The sequence below is a fragment of the Gracilinanus agilis genome, chromosome 1, assembly GCF_016433145.1.
Source record: "Gracilinanus agilis isolate LMUSP501 chromosome 1, AgileGrace, whole genome shotgun sequence".
NCBI lineage: Eukaryota > Metazoa > Chordata > Mammalia > Didelphimorphia > Didelphidae > Gracilinanus > Gracilinanus agilis.
This window is the reverse complement of record NC_058130.1, coordinates 473,030,951-473,054,616: the sequence shown is the minus strand read 5'-3', so window position 1 is coordinate 473,054,616 and position 23,666 is coordinate 473,030,951. Positions and strand designations below refer to the sequence as shown.

General features: G+C 37.0%; 1 protein-coding gene and 1 long non-coding RNA gene across 3 annotated transcripts in view; one reads left to right on the top strand and one right to left on the bottom strand.

Moving 5' to 3' along the window:
- Window positions 1-23,666, top strand: part of LOC123238200 — a 125,383-nt gene that overhangs the window by 11,635 nt on the left and 90,082 nt on the right. The window lies entirely within an intron of this gene.
- Window positions 1-23,666, bottom strand: part of CDH20 (cadherin 20) — a 111,756-nt gene that overhangs the window by 17,881 nt on the left and 70,209 nt on the right. Inside the window, exons 8-10 of the mRNA XM_044665640.1 lie at window positions 16,850-16,986; window positions 13,816-13,937; window positions 4,238-4,355 (exon numbers count right to left, since the gene is read on the bottom strand). Of these exons, the coding sequence (XP_044521575.1) occupies window positions 4,238-4,355; window positions 13,816-13,937; window positions 16,850-16,986 (377 nt within the window). The remainder of the gene's footprint in view (window positions 1-4,237; window positions 4,356-13,815; window positions 13,938-16,849; window positions 16,987-23,666) is intronic.

Here is a 23,666-nt window from a genome sequence, read left to right as displayed (position 1 = left end):
ATTGAACAGGAAGAGGAAAACAGTCTGGGTTGTTTTGGGGAAATTTTATAGTTCTCTTAATGATCTTACCCCTCTGAGATAAAGAATCATCTCTTGAATACTATATTCATAGTTGTCTAATATCATGACATCAATAGGTATAAGTTATAGAAACTGAGTTGAAACCTAAATTTAAAGATCACTCAAAAGGTAGACATCGCTGTGAAAAGGATGCAACACATTATAAATGAGAATTTTGCATCAGAAGTTACATGGAGGATGCCATCCCAAAACCAGATGACTGGAGGGCAGGTCAGTGCATGAAAGCAAAGGACAGCTGATGGGCAGGCAATTGCTTCCTTGATAGACTTGAAATATTAGAATGCTTGAAACATGATGGACTTTCATGGTAACTGTGTCTGAAGACCTTCGTGACTATCATACAAAGTCGGTCAGAACTGATGGGTTGTCATCTACATCATTAGAGGGAATATCCACCTCGATGAGATCACAGATCTGATGGAGCATTGGACTATTTTCATTGACAAGTGTTCAAATATAACCACCTGCATGAAGCCTTTCATGGTATCCTCAGCTGTAAAATACAGGGTTAAATGATTGCTCAGGGTTGCATAGCTAGTAAAAGTTTGAGGCGAGGTTTGAACTCAGAAAGACTCATCTTTATGACTCTAGGTCCAGTGCTCAGTCTACTGTGCCACCTAATTGCTGTAGCCAGGTTGCACAAGGCTTTGAAAGTAAAAGAAAAAAGCTTCCATTTAATTAATTATTAATCAATCAATTAATTTATTATCACACAATTCAATTTAATTATATATAATTATATGCATATTATCATGTATAAATATAAGTCCAAATAATTAATAATAGAGATAATAGAGAGCCACTGAAATTTGTTGAGTAGGGTACTGATTTGATCCAAAGATCTGCATTGTCTAAGTGTGATGTCTTTTCACAAACATATTGTGGATTTGGATGTCTCACATCTTTTCCAAAGAATGAACTGTGAAGTGTGCTTGTAGATAAAATTGGCAAGGGAAAATGTTACAAGTTTATGCTTTCTGCTCAAAATGTCTGCTTTAAATACTGTTCCAAGGGATGAAGCCTTTCTTTTCCTAGCCATCCTGTTCTAGTGGCCTTTCACATGTATGGATGTTGGCCCCAAGAATTGATACTTGAAATTGACCCAAAGTAAGTCTTAAGAAACCTTGGACCCAATATTTTGCAACATTTTTTTTTCTCTATATGGGTATTGTACCAAATGTCAGTGTGGGGAGAAAAAAAACACAATCATTCCACAGGCAATCTGATAGGATGTGATATGATATTCTACAAATCAATAGTTCTTTTATTCTTTCCCATGATTTTCTTTCCAAAACTCACTCCTGAGGGGTAGAGGGCTATTTTTGCAAGCAGGGTTCCCTGTAAAGTAGATAAATGGAAAAATATAGATAATTTCTTCCCAACAAAACATCAAAGGCCATAGAATATAGCTATTACAGAGGTTTTGGTTGACTTTCATATAGAATTATCAAACTGACTTTGGAACACAAAATGGGAAAAGCTAAAATAAGTAGTTTTGATGCTTTTAGAGATTTGCTTCTGTGAGATCAGCCTTTGTAGCAAAGGAGATTACAGTGAGTTTGAAGAGAATAAGCAAAAGAATGATGAATGGGAATCTACCTGTTAGCTGAACTATATAAGTTCCATGAGGGCAAGGACCTAATTTTATCTAATTTATGTATTTCTCCATCCCATCCAACAAACCAGGTCTGGTCCCTAGCCCCAAGTTTTCCCAACAGTTATTTAATAAGGTTTTGTTGTTGTTGTTGTTGTTGTTGTTGTTGTTGAATTGGATCTAAAAACATCAAGGGGGGGATGTTTGAGACCAAGATCAAAGTCTCTCTTATTATGAGTGTTTATTACTCATTACTATCTGTTTTTTTTCCTTAAAATTTTTATAAAAATAATTCCAGAGTGGTTGCTTGGCTGGATAGGGAGCTGTCCACCTGGGATAAAATTCTACTTGTGACATATACTGGCTGTGAGACCATGGACAAGTCACTTCACCTTAGTGTTTTAGGTAACTCCCTAAGACTACACATTGAGAACATACTTACCTGAATTGACAAAGGAAATTTCCTCACTTTGTAATTCTCTATACCAATGACATTAAAAGTATACTACCTAATGCATTAATGATATGAGGGAAACATGATTACATTAAAGAAGTTAACACAAACTGATAGGTTTTGTTATTTATAGAATCATAGATTAAGAAGAAGTACCTTAGAGATCATTTTGTCCAGTTCCCTTATTTTGTAGATTAGAAATGGAGGCCCAGATATATTAAATTATTTTCCCAAGGCTGGACAGATAGTAGCCTCCAAAGAGGGATTTGAACCTAGGTTCTCTGACGCGAAAGCCAGTTGGTTACTTTATATTGTATCATGCTGAGCAAAGTTTTGTTTCCTCATGTGAAGTATTGGATTTCATATTGAAACCAAGCTCTATTTAATGGAACAAGGCTTTAAATGCCCCTTATTTTTTAGAATAAAACTAGTTTAATAGTTGGTCTCTTTAGATTCAGACATAATTAGGTAAGGAAACTTTAGATTTACCTGAGAGGATCTTGAAATTTAGAGGTATGAGCTTCCTTTATTGTATTCTAATCTAGACCACTGGCCTTGTACCTTTGGTGACCCCAACTTATGACTTCTTTCTTTACACCCACAGTGTAGTGGGTCTTACCTCTTTCCTTGCCTGGTTCCAGATTGTATCTTTCCCACTTGGCACTTGGGTTCTGCTATATGTGCTGCTTATTCTGGTTGCATTTTGGAGTTGAGGTAATAGAAAAGTAAAGCTATTCTGCTACCATCGAAATACTATAATATGTTTTCACTTATTTTTTTCCCACTGATATGAAGGTGTCATAGTGAAGAGAGTGCCAGGCTTGGAGCCAGGATGACTTCATATCTAACCACAGATACTTAGTAGTTGTGTGACCCTGGGTAAGTCATTTTAACCTTTTTGCCTCTGTTTCCTCATCTTTAAAATGAGCTGGAGAAGGAAAAAGCAAACCACTCCAGGATTTCTGCCAAGAATCCCCCAAATGATGTCATTAAGAATTGGACAAAACCAAAATTACCAAAGAACAACATGCACGCATGCATGCACACACACACTTACATTCCTATTCATAAGTATCATAATTATCAATAGTAGGAGAATATTTGTATGGTTGGAAGAATATTTTTTTAAAACCCTAATATCTTTATATCCTTCTATATTAATTTTATTTGTTACAGGGCTAGGCAATGGGGGTTAAGTGACTTGCCCAGGGTCACACAGCTAGGAAGTGTCTAAGACCAAATTTGAACCTAGGACCTCCTGTCTCTAGGCCTGGCTCTCAATCCACTGACCCATCCAGCTGCCCCCTTGGAAGAATAATTTTTGAGCAGGAAAAGGCCTTGGAGATCATCAAATCCAGTCCTATAATAACATTAATAATAATAATAATAATATTTTGAGGCTGTATTTGAACTCCAGTTTTCCTGACTTCATATCTGTTTCTCCATTTAACTAAGAGTACTGATAGAGCATTGTTATGGTTGTATCTTTACCCTTAACTCTCTCTCTGTTCTTTTTTCCAAGATATGTTTATTACTTCTCCTCCTTTGTTGGTCCTTATATCCAGATGCTACTTTCTGCCTTTTCTGATTCTCTTTTCCAGCTCATTTTCTCTCACTTTCTCTAAACTCTTCCAGCACATTGACAGAGCAGTAAAGAAGAATCACAACCAGTCAGGGAAATGAAAAGAATGTTTGGAGCCAGAAGGGAAGGTGCTTCATCCCTGACACCCTGTGGAGAAACTTAAAAAGGCACTAGTTGTTAAAAAAAACACAACAACCAGCCAGATTCTTTCCCCTATACCAACTCAACGGGCTTTTCTCCTACCTTTGAGCAAATCCATATGAATTAATAGTAATTCTCCCTTAGCTTCAGATGTACAAACCTGCAGCAGGTCCATCAGAGGGAAGCTGGAGCTGCTGGGACATATATAGCTGAGAAACATGCTTTAGAGAAAAGTGGGCAGAACTGCATGACCTTCAAGTCCTCCCTAAGCAGCAGGTATCATTTGGTGTTACTGGAAATAGCACTGTAATGGAAAGCATCACCAGCCCAACTCTCAAAATGAGCATTGCTGCCATAACTAACGGTCTGTGGCTACTCTCATTACCTTGATTGTCCCTTAGAGTGAAGTTGGGGTTGTTAGCTGCCTCAGGAGCCAAGCTGTAGTAGAAGTGCTGACCATCTTGTGGGTCATCCTGGTCTATTGCGCTCACGGTCTGAATCAGCTATGGAAGGACATAAAGGAAACAGGGTGAAGCAGCTATAACCAACTGAAAAACTCCCACAGCTCACGAAAACCCAGAGTTCTTTCTCTCCAATCAGTGCCTTGCTAAGCCAAAAAACAATGAACCAACCAAACAACAACAACTCCCTGCCACCAAAAAAAAACACAAGTTTCCCCAAGAATGATGGAGCCATGGCAGTGTCAGCAAATTAAAAAGTTTTGCATGACATTTACTCAGTAGAATTGTAGCCATGGACAGAGTAAAGGACATAAATGAAAAAAAAAACTTTTATTGGTATCATTTGTTTTTAGAGAGTTTAAATTTCTTCCTCTATCCCTTCCCTGCTTCACTCTCGGAGCTATTTCTTATAGTAAAGATTTTTTTTCAAGGAAAGAACTAATATTTGAAATTTACCTAGCTCTTTAAGGTCTGCAAAATGCTTTATATATGGTAACTCACTTGATCCTAACAACTCTGTGAGGTTGAGGGGGAAAGGGGAAGAGAAGAAGAACTTACTAAGTGCTAACTATGTGCCCAGCACTGTGCTAAGCACTTTACAAATAGTATCTTAATTGATCCTTAGAACAACTCTGGGACTTAGGTGTTATTAAATAGATGAGGAAACTGAGGCAGATAGTGATTAGGTGACTTGCCGAGGGCTACACAGCTAGAATCAGGTTGAATGTTTTTAGAAAATTAATTAATTTAGAATATTTTTCCATAGTTACATGATTCATGTTCTTTCCCTTCCCTCTCCCCTTACCTGAGCTGACAAGCAATTCCACTGGATTATACATGTGTCATTGTTCAAAACCTATTTCCATATTATTAATATTTGCAAGAGTCATCATTTAAAGTCAATATCCCCAATCCCCAAAATGCAGAAGAAAAACATGATTGATCACATTATGTGATCAATCATATTTTTCTTCTGCATTTCTACTCCCACAGTTCTTTCTCTGGATGTGCATATCATTCTTTCTCATAAGTTCCTCTGGATTGTCCTGTATCATTGCATTGCTATGAGCAGAGAAGTTCATTCCATTCCATTGTGCCACAGTGTATCTGTCTCTGTGTACAACATTCTCCTGGTTCTGGTCCTGTCACTTTGCATCAATTCCTGGAGGTCATTCCAGTTCACATGGAATTCCTCCACTTCATCATTCCTTTCAGCACAATAGAATTTCATCACCATCAGATGCCACAATTTGTTCAGTCATTCCTCAATCAATAGACACCCCCTCATTTTTCAATTTTTTTTCTTCTATAAAGAGTGTGGCTATAAATATTTTTGTACAAGTCATTTTCCTATTATCTCTTTGGGGTACAAACCCAGCAGTGCTATGGCTGGATCAAAGGGCAAGCATTCATTTAAAGCCTTTTGCACATAATTCCAAATTGCCCTCCAGAATGGTTGGACCAATTCACAACTCCACCAGCAATGCATTAGTGTCCCAATTTGCCACATCCCACCAAAACTGATCACTTTCCATTGCTGCCATATTGGCCAGTCTCCTAGGTGTAAGATGATACCTCAGAGTTGTTTCGATTTGCATTTCTCTAAACAGGAGAGATTTAGAACACTGTGATACTTCTGATTTCTTCATGTGAAAGCTGCCTATTCATGTCTCTTGACCATTTGTCAATTGGGGAATGGTTTGAATTTTTGTAAATTAGACTTAGTTCCTTATATATTTGGGAAATTAAACCTTTGTCAGAGAGTTTTGTTATAAAATTTCCCCAGTTTGTTGCTTCCTTTTTAATTTTGTTTGCATTGGTTTTATTTGTACAAGCACTTTTTAAATTTAATCAAAATTATCCATTTTGCATTTTGTAACATTCTCTATCTCTTGCTTGATCTTAAATTCTTTCCTTTCACATAGATCTGGCAGGTATACTATTATATGTTCACCAAATTTACTTATAGTTTCCCTCCTTGTATTTAAGTCACTTGTCCATTCTGAATCTATCTTGGTCTAGTGTGTGAGTTGTTGATCTAAACCAGTGATGGGCTAACTTTTTAAAGAGGGGGATAAAGGAAAGAAAATGCTCATCTGTCAGTCTGTTTCAAAGGCAACTCTTTCGAAGTGTCATGGTATTGTATCCTACTCATTGTATTCGTCCGATTAGGAATAATGTCGCACTGGCCGGATGGAACATTTCAGGGGGTCTGCATCTGGCCTGTGGGCTGTAGTTTGCCCATTACTGATCTAAACCTAATCTCTCTCATATTATTTTCCAATTTTCCCAGCAGTTTTTGTCAAATAGTGGGCTCTTGTCCCAAAAGCTAGGATCTTTGGGTTTGTCATACACTATCTTGCTGAGATCATTTACCCCAAGTCTATTCTATTTATTGACCCTTCTGTCTCTTAGCCAGTGTCATATTGTTTTGATGATCACTGCTTTATAGTACAGTTTAAGATTTGGTACTGGTAGGTCTCCGTTCTTCACACATTTTTTTCATTAGTTCCCTTGATATTCTTGATCTTTTGTTCTTCCAAATGAACTTCGTTATAATTTTTTCTAATTCTATAAAAAAGTTTCTTGGTAGTTTGATAGGTATAGCACTAAATAAGTAAATTAATTTGGGTAGGATGGTCATTTTTATTATGTTAGCTCATCCTACCCATGAGCAATTAACATTTTTCCAGTTATTTAGATCTAGTTTTGTGTGGAAAGTGTTTTGTAGTTGTGTTCATATAATTCCTGTGTTTATCTTGGCAAATAGATTCCTGAATATTTTATATTCTCTTTCTAACTCTTGCTGCTGAGTTGTGTTGGAAATATACAGAAATGCTAATGATTTATGTGGGTTTACTTTGTATTCTGCATCTTTGCTAAAATTGTTGTTCATTTCCACTAACTTTTTAGTTGATTCTCTAAGATTTTTTAAGTAGACCATCATATCATCTGTAAAGAGTGATAGCTCAGTCTCCTCATTGCCTGTTTTAATACCTTCAATTTCTTTTTCTTCTCTAATTGTTACCACTAGTATTTCTAGTACAATGTTAAATAAAGAGGTGATAATGGGCATCCTTGCTTCTTATTGTGAAGGCTTCTAACTTATGCCCATTGCATATGATGCTTGCTGATGGTTTTAAGTATACACTGCTTATTATTTTTAGGAAAGGCCCATCTATTCCTATACTTTCTAATGTTTTCAATAGGAATGGATGCTGTATTTAGTCAAAGACTCTGCATTTTTTGAAATAATAATATGATTTCTGTTGGTTTGGCTATTGACATGGCCAATTATATATACCATCCTGGCATTCTTGGTATAAATCCCGCCTGGTCATAGTGAATAATCTTCAGGATAAATTGCTATAGTGTTTTTGCTTGTATTCTATTTAAGATTTTTCCATCTATGTTCATTAAGAAGATTAGTTTGTAGTTTTCTTTCTCTGTTTTTGGTCTGCCTGGCTTTGGGATAAGTACTATATTTATGTCATAAATGGAATTTGGTAAAATTCTTTTTTTGCTTATTTTGTCAAATAGTTTGTATAGTATTGGGAATCAGGCTGAATTTGAATCTGAGTTTTTCTGACTCCAGGCCAAAAGCTTTATCCACTGTACCACCCAGATGAAAGGTGCTATTATTGTCCCTATTTTACAAATAAGGAAATTCTTGTCATAAGATCTTAGATTTCAAGCTAGGAGCAACTTTAGAGAAGACCTGGTCCAAAATTCTCTCATTTTCATATATAATGAAATGGAGTCACAGAAAGGTTTTTTTTCTTTTTTTTTTTAACCCTTAACTTCTGTGTATTGGCTCCTTGGTGGAAGAGTCATAAAGTTGGGCAATGGGGGTCAAGTGACTTGCCCAGGGTCACACAGCTGGGAGGTGTCTGAGGCCAGATTTGAACCTAGGACTTCCAGTCTCTAGGCCTGACTCTCAATCCACTGAGCTACCCAGCTGCCCCACAGAAAGGTTAAGTTACTTGCCCTTGGTCACAAAGACTGTAATTGTCTGAGGTAGGATTCAAATTCAGGTTTCCTGATTTCAAGTCTCATGCTCAATACATTGTACAGAGCAGTAAATTTTAAAAAATCTGACAAAAAATCTGACAATATACACAGAATTCCACACCACAGATAAACTTCTCACTTCTGTAAAGTAGGTGCAGAACATGTTTTCTCCTACTCTTTTTCTGGTATCAGGCTTGTAGACTTGTTCTTTGTAACATGATAATATATATTAAAAATGTTTTGTTGCTGTACTTTCTGTTTACATTGCTGTAGTCATTGGATATATTTTTTTGGTTCTGTTTACTTCATTTTGCATCAACTCATACAAGACAACTTTCCATGTTTCTTTGTATTCATAATTTTTTATTACTGTAGAATTTACTACTCCAACTGGTCTACTCAATTACCATTTGATGGATATTTATTTTGTTTCCTGATTTTTGCTACTATCACAAAAAGTGCTGCTATAAATATTTTGGTAGAGAGAGAGAGAGAGAGAGAGAGAGAGAGAGAAAGAGAGAGAGAGAGAGAGAGAGAGAGAGAGAGAGAGAGAGAGAGAGAAGAGTTAACATGGCCTAACATCTGATGTCAGGTGAGAAAAAGGAGATATAGAAAGGGAATCAGGGGCTTTCTGAAGGTACCTTTTGCCTACTTTATAATTTTGCTTCAGATCTTTTCTGCTCACATACTTTCTTATTAGGTTCCCTAAACTGCAGCCTCTTCTACCCTTCTAAGGGACTCTTCTTTGTGTTTTCTCTATTACCTGACCTTCTGGAGAAGCCTTTTTTTCCCCTTCCCAGGTACATCATTGGCTATTTTTATAGCGCACGGTAAGTTGACAGGCAGCCTGACATTGGTTAGAGAGCTAACTTTGGAGATGCAGAAAACTTAGTGTCAAGCCCCACCTCTTACACACTTGCAGTGAGACCCTAGGTAAGCCATTCCACTTTTCAGTGAAGTAGGAAACCCTTTAGACCAGTGATGGGCAAACTTTTTAAAGAAGGGGCCAAAGGAAAGGAAATGCTCATCTGTCAAGTCTGTTTCTAAGGCAACTCTTTTCAAGTTCCATTGTATTGTATCCTACTCATTGTATTCGTCAGATTAGGAATAATGTCTGGCCCATTTCAGGACCCACCCCATCTGGCCCTGTGGGCTGTAGTTTGCCCATCCCTGCCCTACACCATAAGTGCCAGAGAGGATACTTATCTACTTTAGTAAAGTTTCCTTACCTGGAAGATCCTCATATCAATAATGTCATTAGTCTAGTTCCCAAGTTTAGTACTAAGCAGTCAAATAAAAGGGAGATCAATCGATCCTCAAATATTTATTAAAACCTACTATGTGGTACTATGAGTCACGGCATTATTAGATGTGTGGCAACAAAGAAATGGATATACAACTCTGCACATTTATCAGGAAAGGCCATATCAAAATGTCCAATATGACACTGACTTTTTAGGGCAGAACTACGAGGATCCTGTGTTTTAATGAAGAAAAGGCAAATCTGCTTTCCCGGTACTAGGTTAGGAATGACCCTAGTCATTGTCCTGGCCAATGACAGATCAAGCCTTTCTTGGGGTATGCAAGTTTCATTCTTGCCCTCAGTATTAAAAGTATCCTGTATGATTAATCTCCATGTACTCTTCAAGGTCACTTGCTAGAAATAAGTTCACGTTTTCTTGGAGGCAAAGCTGATGCCCTGCTATGGCCACTGCAACACAAGGAAACTCAACTTTTGACAAATTTATTTACATCTCTAGAGAATGATTTGGAAAGCAGACCAACTCTCCTTCACCCAGGCCCCTAGCCCCCCAAAAACCCCAACCCAAACACTAGACCTGGAGCCTAATTGAAAGCATTCAGTTTTCAAAAGCCAGAGAAGAGAATGTATGTGGAAGAAATATGAGGTGGCTCCCAGATGGAAGTAGTGATCTTCTCAAGATACTCTGGGCACCCATACTCTTAGCTCTGTGATATCATGTTACTAGTAGGTTGTGCTTAAAGGTGAGCCTATTGTAGCCTATTTTAAATGACTGCAGAAAGATGGATTTGCTTGGGTGACTCCATTTAATAAGAACAATGGCTAAAATCTGTGAACCTGTCAGAAAACATCTTTTCCTGCCTTAAAGCTCTCTAAGAAATATGGAAGTTATAGAATTAGATTTAGACTTTATGTCAGGAGAACCTCTCTAGCAATTACAGAGGCCTAGAAGTGCAGTAGGCTGCCTTGGGACAATGTTGGGCTCTTTGAAATTCCTTAAGCAAAGATTGGATCACCACCTGTCAAGGGTATTGTCATAGAGACTCTGAGAGTATGGGTTAAACTAGATGGCTGCTCTGAAAATATGTGATTTTGTTAAAAGAAGAGACTATTTTATTTTTTCTTCTAAAATGATAAGACTTTTAAAATTGAAAATTAAAAACAACAAATTGTAAAAGTGCAATTAGGAAAAAAATAAAGTGAATTAACAATAAAAAAGATAAAACTTCTTAATATTCTCTTAAAAGAGCCCAAATTTATATAGGTATATAGATTTATATCGCTTTAAAAAAACATTACTTTCTGTCTTAGAATTGATAAGAAGAAGAGCAGAAAGGGTTAGGCAACTGAGGTTGAGTGACTTGCCCAGAGTCACAAGCTAGTAAGTGTCTGAGATCAGTTTTGAACCCAGAACCTCCCATTTCCAGGCCTGGCTCTCTATCTGCTGAACCACCTAGTTTCCCCTATCTATATGGAGTTTTAAAATTTTCAGCTTACTCTATGTGTTATTATATTTGATCTTTGCAATAAATGTGTGAAACAAAGGCTTTTATTAGCCCTCCTTCACAGACAAGGAAACTGCTTTGCCCAGGACCATACAGTAATAGATGCCCAACAAAATTCAGACTCATGTCCTGCTGCCTCCAAGTCTAAAATTCTATCCACTATATCACCTAGCCTCTTTTCATTATCTGTCCCTTCTATGTTACTAGGTGAATTATTATTTTTTTTAACATGGGTTGGATTATGTGACCACTGAAGTCCCTTCTAACTCTCAAATTTGGAGTTTTTGTGAATGGAACTTCAACAATTCAAGCAAATGTTAAGTTTAACAGTTCACAGGCAGGGAGTTGGAATTGTATTTAGACTTTTCTAAATTATTTTTCAATGCATTATAAGCCATAAAATTGAACAAGTTTTGCGAGAAAAGGATGAATCAAAAATATAAAGATTTTTTTCCTGTTACAGAAAAGTTATTCTATCTTATGTATACAGACAGAGCAGAAAAGTGTGTGGTCATTGCCTAGTGAACTCATGAAGATGCTTTAAAGGCTTTGGCTATGCAGATATTATACAGTGATGCTTGGAATAATAGGAAGCTATGTATATCAGAACAGAAAACACAAGGGATAGGTAAAAGCAATCACAGTTCCTATTCAAGAATGACTAATATAGATAGTCCCTAACTTACAAATGAGCTAGATGTACAAAAGACAGGCAGCTATTCCTGTTTCATCCCATCTCACCCCATTCCATTTCATCCTATTCCATCCCATCCCATTTAATTCCATCTCATTTCATTCAACTCTATGCCATCCCACTCTTATGTGATCCCACCCCATGCGATTTTATTCCATTCTATCCTATTCCCTCTCCTTCCCTTCCTTTCCACCCCATTCCATCCATGCTACCCAATTAGAGACCATACTACCGCAGCCACACAGCTTGCATTTTGAATCATTTTGAAGAACTGAAGAGCCTTGAGAGAATCCATTGGTTCAAATGTTTAGTGTGGGAAGAAACTGTGAAAAGCATGAATAGTTTAGGGGTATTGTCCAAGGGATCAGATTTCTAAGCAGAATAGGCTTGTCATCATTGAGACTATATTTTATGCATTACTGCCTGATGCTTAAAGGAAGTAATGCTAGATATCTTCCAATCTTTGAAGGGCCATCACATTTTCTTTTTGCCCCTAGAAGCAAGAACTAGGAATAATGATTGAAGTTGAAGAGATACATATTTAGACTTGATGTAAGGGTAAACTTACAACCAATTTGAGTGATCCAGAAGTGGAATAAGGTGTTTCTAGAGCAGAAGTTCTTAACTTGGGGTTCATGGACTCCTAGATGAGTGGATCCATGAACTTGTGAGGGAAAAATCATTTCTTTATTTCATTATATTTCCTTGTTAAACCTATATGTTTTATCTTATATAATCAAAATACTCCTCTACAAGGGGTCTTTTAGTTTACCAATCTACAAAGGAGTCTATGACACAAAAAATTATGAACCCCTCTTCTAGAGGTAGTGGGTTCCCCCCACCCCCGTCTTCAAATGGAGGTTGGGCAACTTTTCAGGGGTGTTCTTTAAGGGATTTATACTCAAGGATAGATTGGCCAGGATTCCCTATGAAGTCAAGAAATGCAACTCTGGAGAGTGTAAAGGGGAAAATTATTATGGCACAAGAGGTTCATGAGGGATCTGTCATTTGAGGTTTTTAGGTAGTATAATAGAGCATTGGGCTCAGAGTCAGATAGAACTGCCTTAGATATTTTCTAGATATGTTATGCTAGAAAATCACTTATCCTCAGTTTCCTCAACTGTAAAATAGGGATAATTATCTCCCAGGGTTGTTGTGAGGAGCAAACGAGACAATATTTGTCTAGTCACAGGGCCTGGTATACAGTAGATGAATAAATGCATATTTCCTTTCTTTATCTCTCAATGGAGAGCAATTTAACTATTGTTCTTTTGGCTCAGTTTGGGATCAACATTGAGAGAATGACTGTTTATATTTTTTGGAATATAAGAGAATAATTTGAGAGTATATAGCAATTAGTAAGTACAGAGAGGGCAAGGTGCCACATCATAGATTTTAGTCAGCATGAAAGGATCAAGTACCCAAAGAAAATCTGAGTGAAAGTATCATTGGGAGATGAAGAAGGGTTGTAGACATTAAGAGGATAAGATATCGGATGAACTATTTATGTTAATGTTTTGCAACCAGAGCTCTGAAGAAAAGAGGAGGGAAGTGTTTTCTTCTGCCTCCCCTTCTCCTGCTATCATATATTTCCTACAACCCCTATTTCCCAGGACCAAGAACTTAAGCTAATATTATTTAGTTCAGCAACTCTATTGGTTAAATGGTCTTTTGTGTGCTACTTTGGGAACCTAACCACAATTTATATTATTGTTTCTATGGAAGAATACATTCAGAGTTTTGAAAGACTGATCATTATGCATATTTTAGGAGAATAACTTGTAGGGAAATGTTGGAGCTTAAGGTATGACTGATTTTTTATAATGAGAAGATTTTAAGAGGTGGTTTCCTGAGCTACACACCCATTTTCTGTGCTGGGGAGCAATCAGTGAAAAAGACAATCCAGTTTCCAGCATTTGGAATAGTGCTTGGCACATGGTAAGCATTTAATGAGTACTATTCATTCATTCATTCATTCATTCATTAATTCATTCATTCATTCAAAGGCCTCACTCATGTGGGTCTACTCACCTGCCCTGCTTTGGCATTTTCACATACAAAGGCTTCATAGAATCGGGGGAACTCAGGAGCATTGTCATTCACATCCAAGACCTTCACTGTGACAGAAACACTTCCAATTTGTGACGGGTTGTCTGAAGACAGAAATAGAATACTGAAAGAATAAGCTGTTCAGAGGCCCAGGAAAAATAACTCATTGAAGGAAGTAATGTATTTACTTGGTCATCATACTGGTTGCTCCTAAATCAATGGATGAGGCATATATAAATAATAACATAAACAAAGACCATGATACATACCTAATATAAAGCAAAGCTAAAGTCAGGTAAGAAGACAATGAAAGACTGAGCAGGAACCAGGGATATTAGAGGGAAGAAAGGACAGATTTCTAGGTAAAGGGAACAGACATGGGGAATAATAACAGGTACCAAGTTTTTCAAAGAAAAAAAGACTCAGAATTCCTGGCTTAGCTTTGCCTTAAGATTTTAAATATATCTAAAAAAAGCCAACCTTGCTCTCTGTGCTTTATTTAAGATATCTAATCTGATATACAGTGTAGTCCTAGGTTATTGTACTGAAGAGTTCTGCTCTGAATTATATTTCATTGCAATGCAAATAACTCAACATTTAGAGATTAAGCTAAAGGTATTCCAGAGGATTGAGCATAATAGATAGAATGATATAATGGATAGAGCACCAGGCCTGGAGTCAAGAAGATCTGAGTTCAAATCTTGCCTCAGTTGGGTATGACTCATACATGCATCTTTGATAAAACTTATGTTTGAAATCCAGTTATCTTTAGCATTGCCCTACCCATGTCCCTTTTCTGACTTGGCCTCCATTCTGTTTAGAGCAGAATTGAAGTGAATAAACATTGTAAAGTTAAGGGATGAGAAACATCTCTTTGCAGCAATGCTGCTTTATCAACTTTACCCAAATGCCTTCTTGGTTCACTTTTCATCCCACAAAGTGCCTCCTCTTAAAATAAAACATCCCCATATACTCCCACTCACCCAACATTAGGATGGCTTTGTGCACACCTTGTCAATCTCTATTTCCTTGAAAGAAGCAAAGCCTATATTTGTTCTCTTCAGGTATCTTCCATTTTTCTTATGTGACAGACTAGTTCCTTTAGGGTAGAGTCTATTTCTTATATACTTGTGTCTTGCACAGTGAATATTCAATTAGTCTAGGATCAAAAAACATACCTCTAGAGCTAAAAAGGCTCCTAGAGACCACCTCAGCCTACTCATTATTTTACAGATGAAGAAACTGAGGCCAAAGTCATAGAGATTGAAAGCCCCAAAACTAAGATTTAGCTTATTTCTTCTGTCTGTAAAGTCAGTACATTGAAATGACTTTCATTCTTTCATAATGACAAACCTATTGGAGGTCACCTAGTTCAAATTGTCTGATCTAATCTAAAAATATTTATTAAGTACTTACTATGCTTCAAGCATTATGCTAAGTTCTAGAACACAATTGATAAAAATGTAGACAATCTCTGCCCCCTGAGGAGCTTACAATTTAAATGGGGGGACAACAGACAATGGAAGAAAGGAAGGTAGGGGGAGGGATACCAGAGGTGGGGTACATAGCATGGAAACATCTTGTTCTTAGGAGCTGAAGGCAGACAGAGCAGCAGATATGAAGTGGAATGAACTAAGAGCCCAGTTTCTGTCCTATATAAAGGACAGTTTTGGGAGTAGGAAGGGATTAGATTAGCCCTTCAATCAGAGGAGAGAAGAGGCTTAGTGAGGTGGTGTCAATCAAGACTAGAGTTAGCAGCATGGTGGTGAGATTAGAAGTGAGGAGCTTAATTAGGGAAGGAATCTTGTGTGGAGTTGAAACTATGCAGGGCAGCAGTGCAAAGTGGAATAAGAAAACCCTCCAATTAAACATCTTTATGATGTGTCCATTCAGCCCTGATTTAAGATGGAAACTTTGGGGGAAATGATCGCCTTTCCATGTATCCCATTCCAGTTAGTGGCAATTTAATTGTTTGAAAGTTTTCCTTACATTGAACTGAAATCTGCCTTGCTGTGACTTCTACCCATATAGCCTACTTCTGCACTCTGGGGTCAAACAAGAACAAGTCTAATTTTATTTTCCTTCTGACACTCCAGATACTTGAATAAAGCTGGCATGTTCCTACTGTCTTCTCTTCTTGTCAGTTCTTCAAATGATCTTTATTTTGAGTTCCATCAATATCCTTGGTAGAGCTTCTTTAGGTTTCCTCTGGTTTGTTTATGTCCTTCCTAAAGAATGTCCTTCCCCCAAATCGAATCTAGTCATCCAGATTTAAATAGGATAGAGTAAGCAGACTTTTTAATCTGTCTCGGAATAGCAGACATCTATAAATGCAGCCTAAGATAGAATAGCTTTCTTAGCTGCATCTACTGAGCCATATGGACCTTTAAGTTGACAAAACTGCCATATTTAAAAGATAAATCAATAGTTATCTATCTATCTTTCCTCACCTGTATGTTTCTATAATTGATTCCTTTTCAGATTCTACTTCAAGACTATATTTCTGAAATTTTATTTTCATCTTAGGCTTATTAATCTTTCCAGTACGTCGAGGTCTTTTTTATGTGTATCTTTTTGTTTGTGCAAAATGTTAGTTATTAAGAGTGTCAGCTTCAGGGTATCTATAAGTTTCATAAGCAAGCCTTATCTGAGTGAATTTTAAAACTATTGAACAGACCAGGACCATGGACAGAGCCCAGTGGCCCTCCAGGAGGCATACTCTTGGCTTTAATAAAAAGTCTAGAATCTTAGAATATTAGCACTAGAAAGGACCTTTTAAGTCATCTAATTCAACCTCTTAATTTTATCTATGAGAAATCTGAGGATTATAAGGATGAAATGGCTTGCCTCAGTGATATAAATTAAATGGCTTGCTTCAGTCATTGGCAGAGCTGTGATTCCCTTTTTCTCCTTATTCCCAAGGACAACAAAAATGCATATTCAATTAAGTTCTTGAAATTTTCACATTCTAGAACACCTAACTTTATTTTCTAAGGGACACTGCTATTATACTTACTCATTTCCATAGCCAGGACAGTGATATTATGCCATGAAATCTCTTCTCGGTCAAGAGGTCTTGCAGTCATAAGAGCTCCTGTTGTGATGTCAACATAAAAGAATCTCCCAGGGTCACTGCTTCTGTCAATTGAGTATCTGTAAAATATGTATTAGAAACATTGTATTTGCCTCTGAAAGAAACCAATACAGAGTATCCCATCATGCAATGGACCATGCAGGATATGAAGACATGGTTCAATGGAGTCTGTAATGGAATTTAACTCAAAAGGCTATCCCTACCAATAATGATTGAGAATTGTTTGCCGATCCTATGCAAATTTGAGAATGTCACTCTTTTCCTGTTTTAAAACTATTTTGTTTCAACGTGTTTAAAAATGTAAAAGGAATAACATGTCTAGTCCCTTTAGAACATGACAGAACTTTAATCTAGCAGAATTTCCAAGGATAGTAATGCAGATGCGTTATTTGTAAAAGCCAGAAGCATAGATAGTACAGTAGTTAGAATCCTGTACTTGGAGTAAGTAGGTCTATCTGGGTTTGAATCCTGCTTTAGACACTTATTGGCTGTGTAACTCTGAGCAATTCACTTAACCTCCCATTGCCTCAGTTTCCTCAAATGCAAAATATTGGCACTAATACTTATACTTCAACAGGGTTGTGAGGAAAACCTTTTTAAAAACTTGAAGAATCATACAAATGAAAGCTATAATTATTATTGAAGTGATTAGGAGAGTTGATAGGATTTTATAAAGCCCAAGGGAATTATTCAGCTTCCTATCTTTCCATTTTAGGTAAGAGCAATCTTATTCTTTGGGGAGAAAACCAAGCTTTGTAGCAGAGCAATTCAAAGAAAGCAGGGTCCAGGGACAGAGAGGGACTAGATAGATAGAAAGAATGCTCAAAGAATTAGGAGAGCAAGGATGACAATTAATTCCTTCTCTCTGATAAGCTGTAAGTAAGGTTGCTGTTTAGGGCTTTTGTTTCTAAGTTAGAAATGCTGAAGTGATTATAGGGAGCTTTAAGGGAGTTATAAGTTATTTGAAATGCAGAACCTAAAAACAAGAAAATAAAGATTTCTTCTTAAAGCAGGATAAAGAAAACCAGTTAAATAAACCACTGATAGAAAACAGTTGAGGTTTAGTGGGGGAGGTACTTAATTTGTATGTAGGTATTTATATTTCATTAATCTTGCTCCCAATGGTATATCACTTTCTTATGCATAGAATTTCATGTTATTGATTATTCTAGTTAGAAGCAGTGCCTGCTGCATACAGACAGGACTCTTCTCTCTGTCTGTGAGAAACCCCATGATGATCTCTTTCCAATGAAGTGAGAGTTTCCTTGGCAACTATCTTATTGACTTCAATTAACCCCTTTTCTCTCCTAATCTCTGAAGACCTGCTATTTTATCACATTTTAGTTGTTAATAACTATTTATATAACAAGTATTTCTAATGACCTCATGAAAATGTTGAAGTAAGCCATGTGTGGGCATAGAGGCCTCTCTGCCTTTGGAGGAAAAAACAAAACAAAACAAAACTTCCTGACTAGAATTTCCAAGTGCAGGAAAGAGAACGGAGGCAGAGCTAAATCCGCTGTCCACCATACATAGAGAGCCAATGGCCACTGTACTCAACTGTCACCATTATAGCAGTGGCCTGAGCCTCTATTTGCTGTGACTGGGATAGCATAAGAGCTGAGACCCAGAGCCAGTGATGCGAGTTGCCACTATGATTATAGGGAACTGGGGTTGCCAGGGTAATTTGGATATGGTACAGATTCCAGGGTGACTGGATCATGAATTTCTGGAAACCATATCTTGGTTAAATGGGAGGAAAACAAATGAGCTCCTACCATAACATTACCATACTCCAATTAACTGAAGTCTCTGGCCTTTGAAAGCTGACCTTAAACTTATAACTTCTGCCTCTCATCATTTTGCCACTTAAAAAAAATGGAAGCCTAGTGGGTGATATCATTCTACTTTAGGAAAAAATTGGGAGGATCACTACAAGGCTCTTAGTACTCATATTATTCATTTTCTTTGTATAATGAAATATGTGGCTAGGATATAAATGGCCTGGGAAGTATGAAAGATGGAGTGAATTAGATTAAATTAAACCAAACTGTTATTTCTCTAATTTTAAATATTTTACAGCCACATACATCTCCATTCCCCTTGATCAAGATAGAACTGAGGAGAACTTGGGGTAGGAGAAGATGGAATCATCACTTTGCATGTAGTCTGAGCACCCTTTGGTGAATGGTAGGAGAATACTTGTATCTATTGAGAAAGTTCATCTACATTCACTGAATACCCTCTAATTGAACACTGGGGTAGGGCCTGTCATTTCCTGGCTACAAAAGTATACATTGTATTTCCTAGCTAGTTAATGAATTAATTACACAACAGGCCACTTCTCTATAGGTTGTAGAAAACAGTGGAAAAAGCTTCAGGTGAATAAATCCACCAAGTACGTAACTAGCATACACTATATGTTACATTTAATAATCTGGGCTAACTTTAAAAAATAGTAGTATAGGGGGCAGCTGGGTAGCTCAGTGGATTGAGAGCTAGGCCTAGAGATAGGAGGTCTTGGGTTCAAATTTGACCTCAGACACTTCCCAGCTGTGTGACCCTGGGCAAGTCACTTGACCTCCATTGCCTAGCCCTTACCATTTACCACTCTTCTGCCTTGGAGCCAATACACAGTATTGACTCCAAGATGGAAGGTAAGGGTTTAAAAAAATAAAAAATAATTGTGTATATATACATATATATTTATACATATACGTACATACACATATATTTACTTGCCTATCTTTTGCAGACAAGCTCATAAAAGACAAGCTTATATGCTAATCAATTATATGAGTTACAGACACATAGGAACTTCCTGACCAATTAGTCTATATACTCATGACTAGGAATTTTAAGTGATAGAAACTATCAAAATTGAAGGCATAATATCCAAGGGAGAAGTTATACTCTGATACTTTAGCCCTGAAAGTAGAGATAATGTTTAAATCGGCGACATATCTCAGATAATTTTATTCTAAAAACAAACAAACAAACCCCAAACAAACTTCAGACTTGCTCTTCTTGCCTACCAGTCTTAATTGGTTCTCTGAAAGCTAACATTAGGCTAAAATTTAATAGGATACAATTAGTTCCAGAGGAACAATGCCACAAAAAGGTCTTTGGCCAAATGATGGCTCAACAGGATTTTGTGACTTTTCACTAGGAGTTGGTAATCAAGTAATAATGTTATTGCTAAAAGATGTATGTATGAGACAATGACATATGAGATATGCCTCTAATGGAAAAAAAGAGTAAATGTTAATATCTGATTAGAATGAATAATTTGGCCAAGTGTTACTGATAAAAGGTCTTCTTAGAAAGTCCTATCATCCATAGTTAGAATCCTTTTCCTAGCTCTTAAATGAATTATTGGTGGAGTGAGTGTTTCTCACAGAGCAGTCTAATTCTGAACCAATTTCAAGAAGCAAAAGAATGAATGAAAGAACAAATATTAGAAGGACAGAAGAAGAATGTTTTTATGCAAATGGGAAGTGGAACTAAATGCCAAAGCTTAGTGTGGTTTATGTAGACTTTTATCTGTTGCCTGAATTTTCACTCCTAAAGAGAAGCATCATGGTATAGTTCAGTAGTTCTCAAATTGTCATCCAGGGACCTCTCAGAAACCTGAAACTCTTTCAAATGGTCTGCAAAGTAAAAACTATTTTCATTAAAATATTAAGACATTTAAATATTGAACATGATAAATATTAATAGATATAATATACATAAACCAAAGTTCATCATTCAAGGGGGGCTTCAGTATTTTTTGAGAGTATAAAGGGATTCTGAGACCAAAAAGTTTGAGAACCATTGGGATAGTGGATAAAAAGACTGGCCTTAGAGTCAATAAGCCTTAGACTCAAGTTCTATTCAGTGATTCCCAAAGTGGGCACCACTGCCCCCTAGTGGGTGCTGCAGTGATCCAAGGAAGTGGTGATGACCACAGGTGCATTTGGGGGCAGTGGATAACTGTAAAGGGGAGGTGATAATATGTGACAGGGGGTGCTAAGTAATATTTTTTTCTGGAAAGGGGGTGGTAGGCCAAAAAAGTTTGGGGACCACTGTATCTCCTACATGACGATGAGTAAATCACTGAACCACTTAGTTCCCCCCGGGGAATTCTCTAAGACCATAAATTAAAGTTGCAGGGCTGCATTAATCGAAGGGATTCCCACACTGGAAGTTCCCTGTACTGATGAAATCACAAGTTCAGGCCACCTCTCCCAACACCCACACCCGTAGAAGGTCAAAATAGGCATAATATTTGCTTGCTAAATGAAATTAATACAATATCTATCCTGTTTACTTTGTTTTAATTTTCATTCACTTAATGATGGATGCTAGCGAGAATAATATTGATATATAGTACATAAGTACTTGGACTTGGAACATAGAACAAGCATGGGCTCAAAAGGCAGACTTGGCTACTTGGCAACTAAAGTAGTCTCGTTTACTAGTGAACAAACATTTTTATTGGAAATCTTTCAGTTATTAAAACTTTAAGGGACCAAACTGTATTTTGCTTATATTTTGATGAACCTAACACTAAATATATTCTATTTTATTTTACTCTAAATGCAAAAGTTCTCCAAAGAAGCTGGTTTAGAAGTTCCATTCATTAAAAAAAAATGCCTGGCTCTTTAAATCAACATTTTAAATGCTGGTGAGATGTAGATACTGAGTGATTTGAGGTGCATTTTTGGTTTGTGATTACAAAATGTCTATCTTCTATGCAAAGCACAAGGAGAATATGCAAAACATGAAAATGTTTTAGAAGAAAATAATAATGATACTTGCAACAAGGAAGGAAGGAGTCACATGGGAAAAGCACAAAAGGAAAATTCTACTCCTTCCAAATATAAATTAGAGCTAAATACATTTTAGTTAACTCCCGATTGTCCTAGAGGTTGTTCTCCACTTCAGTGACTTCTATTCTGGACAGAGCCACTGGGAGGCAGTGGAAGCTAGAGCTAGATGCAGGTCATTTGCTTCAAGGCAGCTGTTCCCTCTTGCCTTTTACTAAATTAGGTTTAGTCGCAACCTCTCATTTGGTGTCTTCAGAAGCTCAATTTCTTTCTGATTGCGCTGATAGAAGGTTGTCTTCCTCTCTGAAATATTGGGATAGTAGAAAACTATTTCTTAGATCTTGGCATCACTAAGGAAATCTACCTTTTCTTGGGCCATTTTTTTGCTAAGAGAACCAGTTTTGTGTGGTTTTAGAAATCATTGGTCTCTCACCATACCAATAGCATAATAAAGACAGATACTATTCAGAACTTAATAAGATCTTTTGATTAGTGTTTAGGCATTCTTCTTTTTTCAAACCCATACCTTCTGTCTTAGATCAATACCACGTATTGGTTTCAAGGCAGAAGGGTTGTAAGGGTTGTAAGGGCTAGACAATGGGGTTAAGTGACATGCCCAGTTACGAAGTATGTCTGAAGCCAGATTAAAATCTCATCTTGAGACCTGGATCTCAATCCATTGAGCTACCTGGCTGCCCCCATTTAGGTATTCTCAGTCAAGCAATAATTTTCTGGTGCTTATGAACTTGAATGGAAAAAGATTTTCACATTTATTTCATTAAATATTCACATATTGTATATTTATTTATTTTCACAAACCTCTAAGTGAAATTTAGCATTTCCCTTAATAATTAAAACAGTTTTCTGAAGAGGAGTCTTGCAAAAGGCTTTAGGAGACTTCCAAAGTAGTCTATGACACATGAAAAAGATTAGGAACTCCTGGATTAGTGGAAAGACCTTTTAACTAAGAAGAGTGAGGAGGTTCAGATGGAGATTTTTTACATAGAATTCTGCTTTCTTACGAGCCATTTTTCTTAATTGTGCTTTCATTATACTGTGGGGATACATTTTCTAGTAATAATCATATTGTGAACTATTTTTCCAATTTGACAATGGTAAAGTCCAAAGACAGAGTCTGAGACTATGAGCATTTTATAATTTCCATATTCTTTTTCTTTTCAAAACTGAGCTCTCCCTAACTCTCCCAGGCTGGAAGCACTGGGACTACTCAGAGTTGATTCTGCCACTGATCAGCATGGGAGCATTGAAACTCTGTTTCCAATCTGTGCCAAGTCACTGATCCTTAGGCAGCATGTTGGCTCCTCTCTCCCAGAAGGCTCACCGTCTTGATACTGAACTAAGTGTGAACACCCCAGCAGCAAAGCCCAGAACCCCCAAACTCTGCCAGCCTCAGCCTCTCTAATAGCTGATGTTATAGGCATGCATCACCACACCTGGCCTAGTTTCCATGTTCTAAGTGAGCCTTTCAGAATTTTAATAGATTCTTTTTCATTAAAAAAAAGTCACAATAAGAAAATACAATTATTTTACCCTAAAAAAATAATCTGTAAAAATCTCTTCTAAAAAGTATCATTTAACTGATTGTTTGAAATGCATTTATTGTCACTTAAGGTTGACATGGGAACTTTTTGTAATTGCTTTTAATTGTCTATCTTGATGATGATAGTGATGACAGTGGGAATTTTTTCCCTTTCTTTTTAATTCCCCCTTTTTTTTGTTAGAAGGCATAAGGATAACATATGGCTAAAGCACTGCCACCATTTAAGGGCTCGTTGCCTTCTGAAAATTAAAAAAAGTAAAGATTATACAAAACTGAGAATGGAGAGTGAACTTGCTCAAAAGAAGGGCTGCCTCCTGAAAGTGCCATAATAACTGAGGGAACTCATGCTCAGAAAGGGGGCATCTTA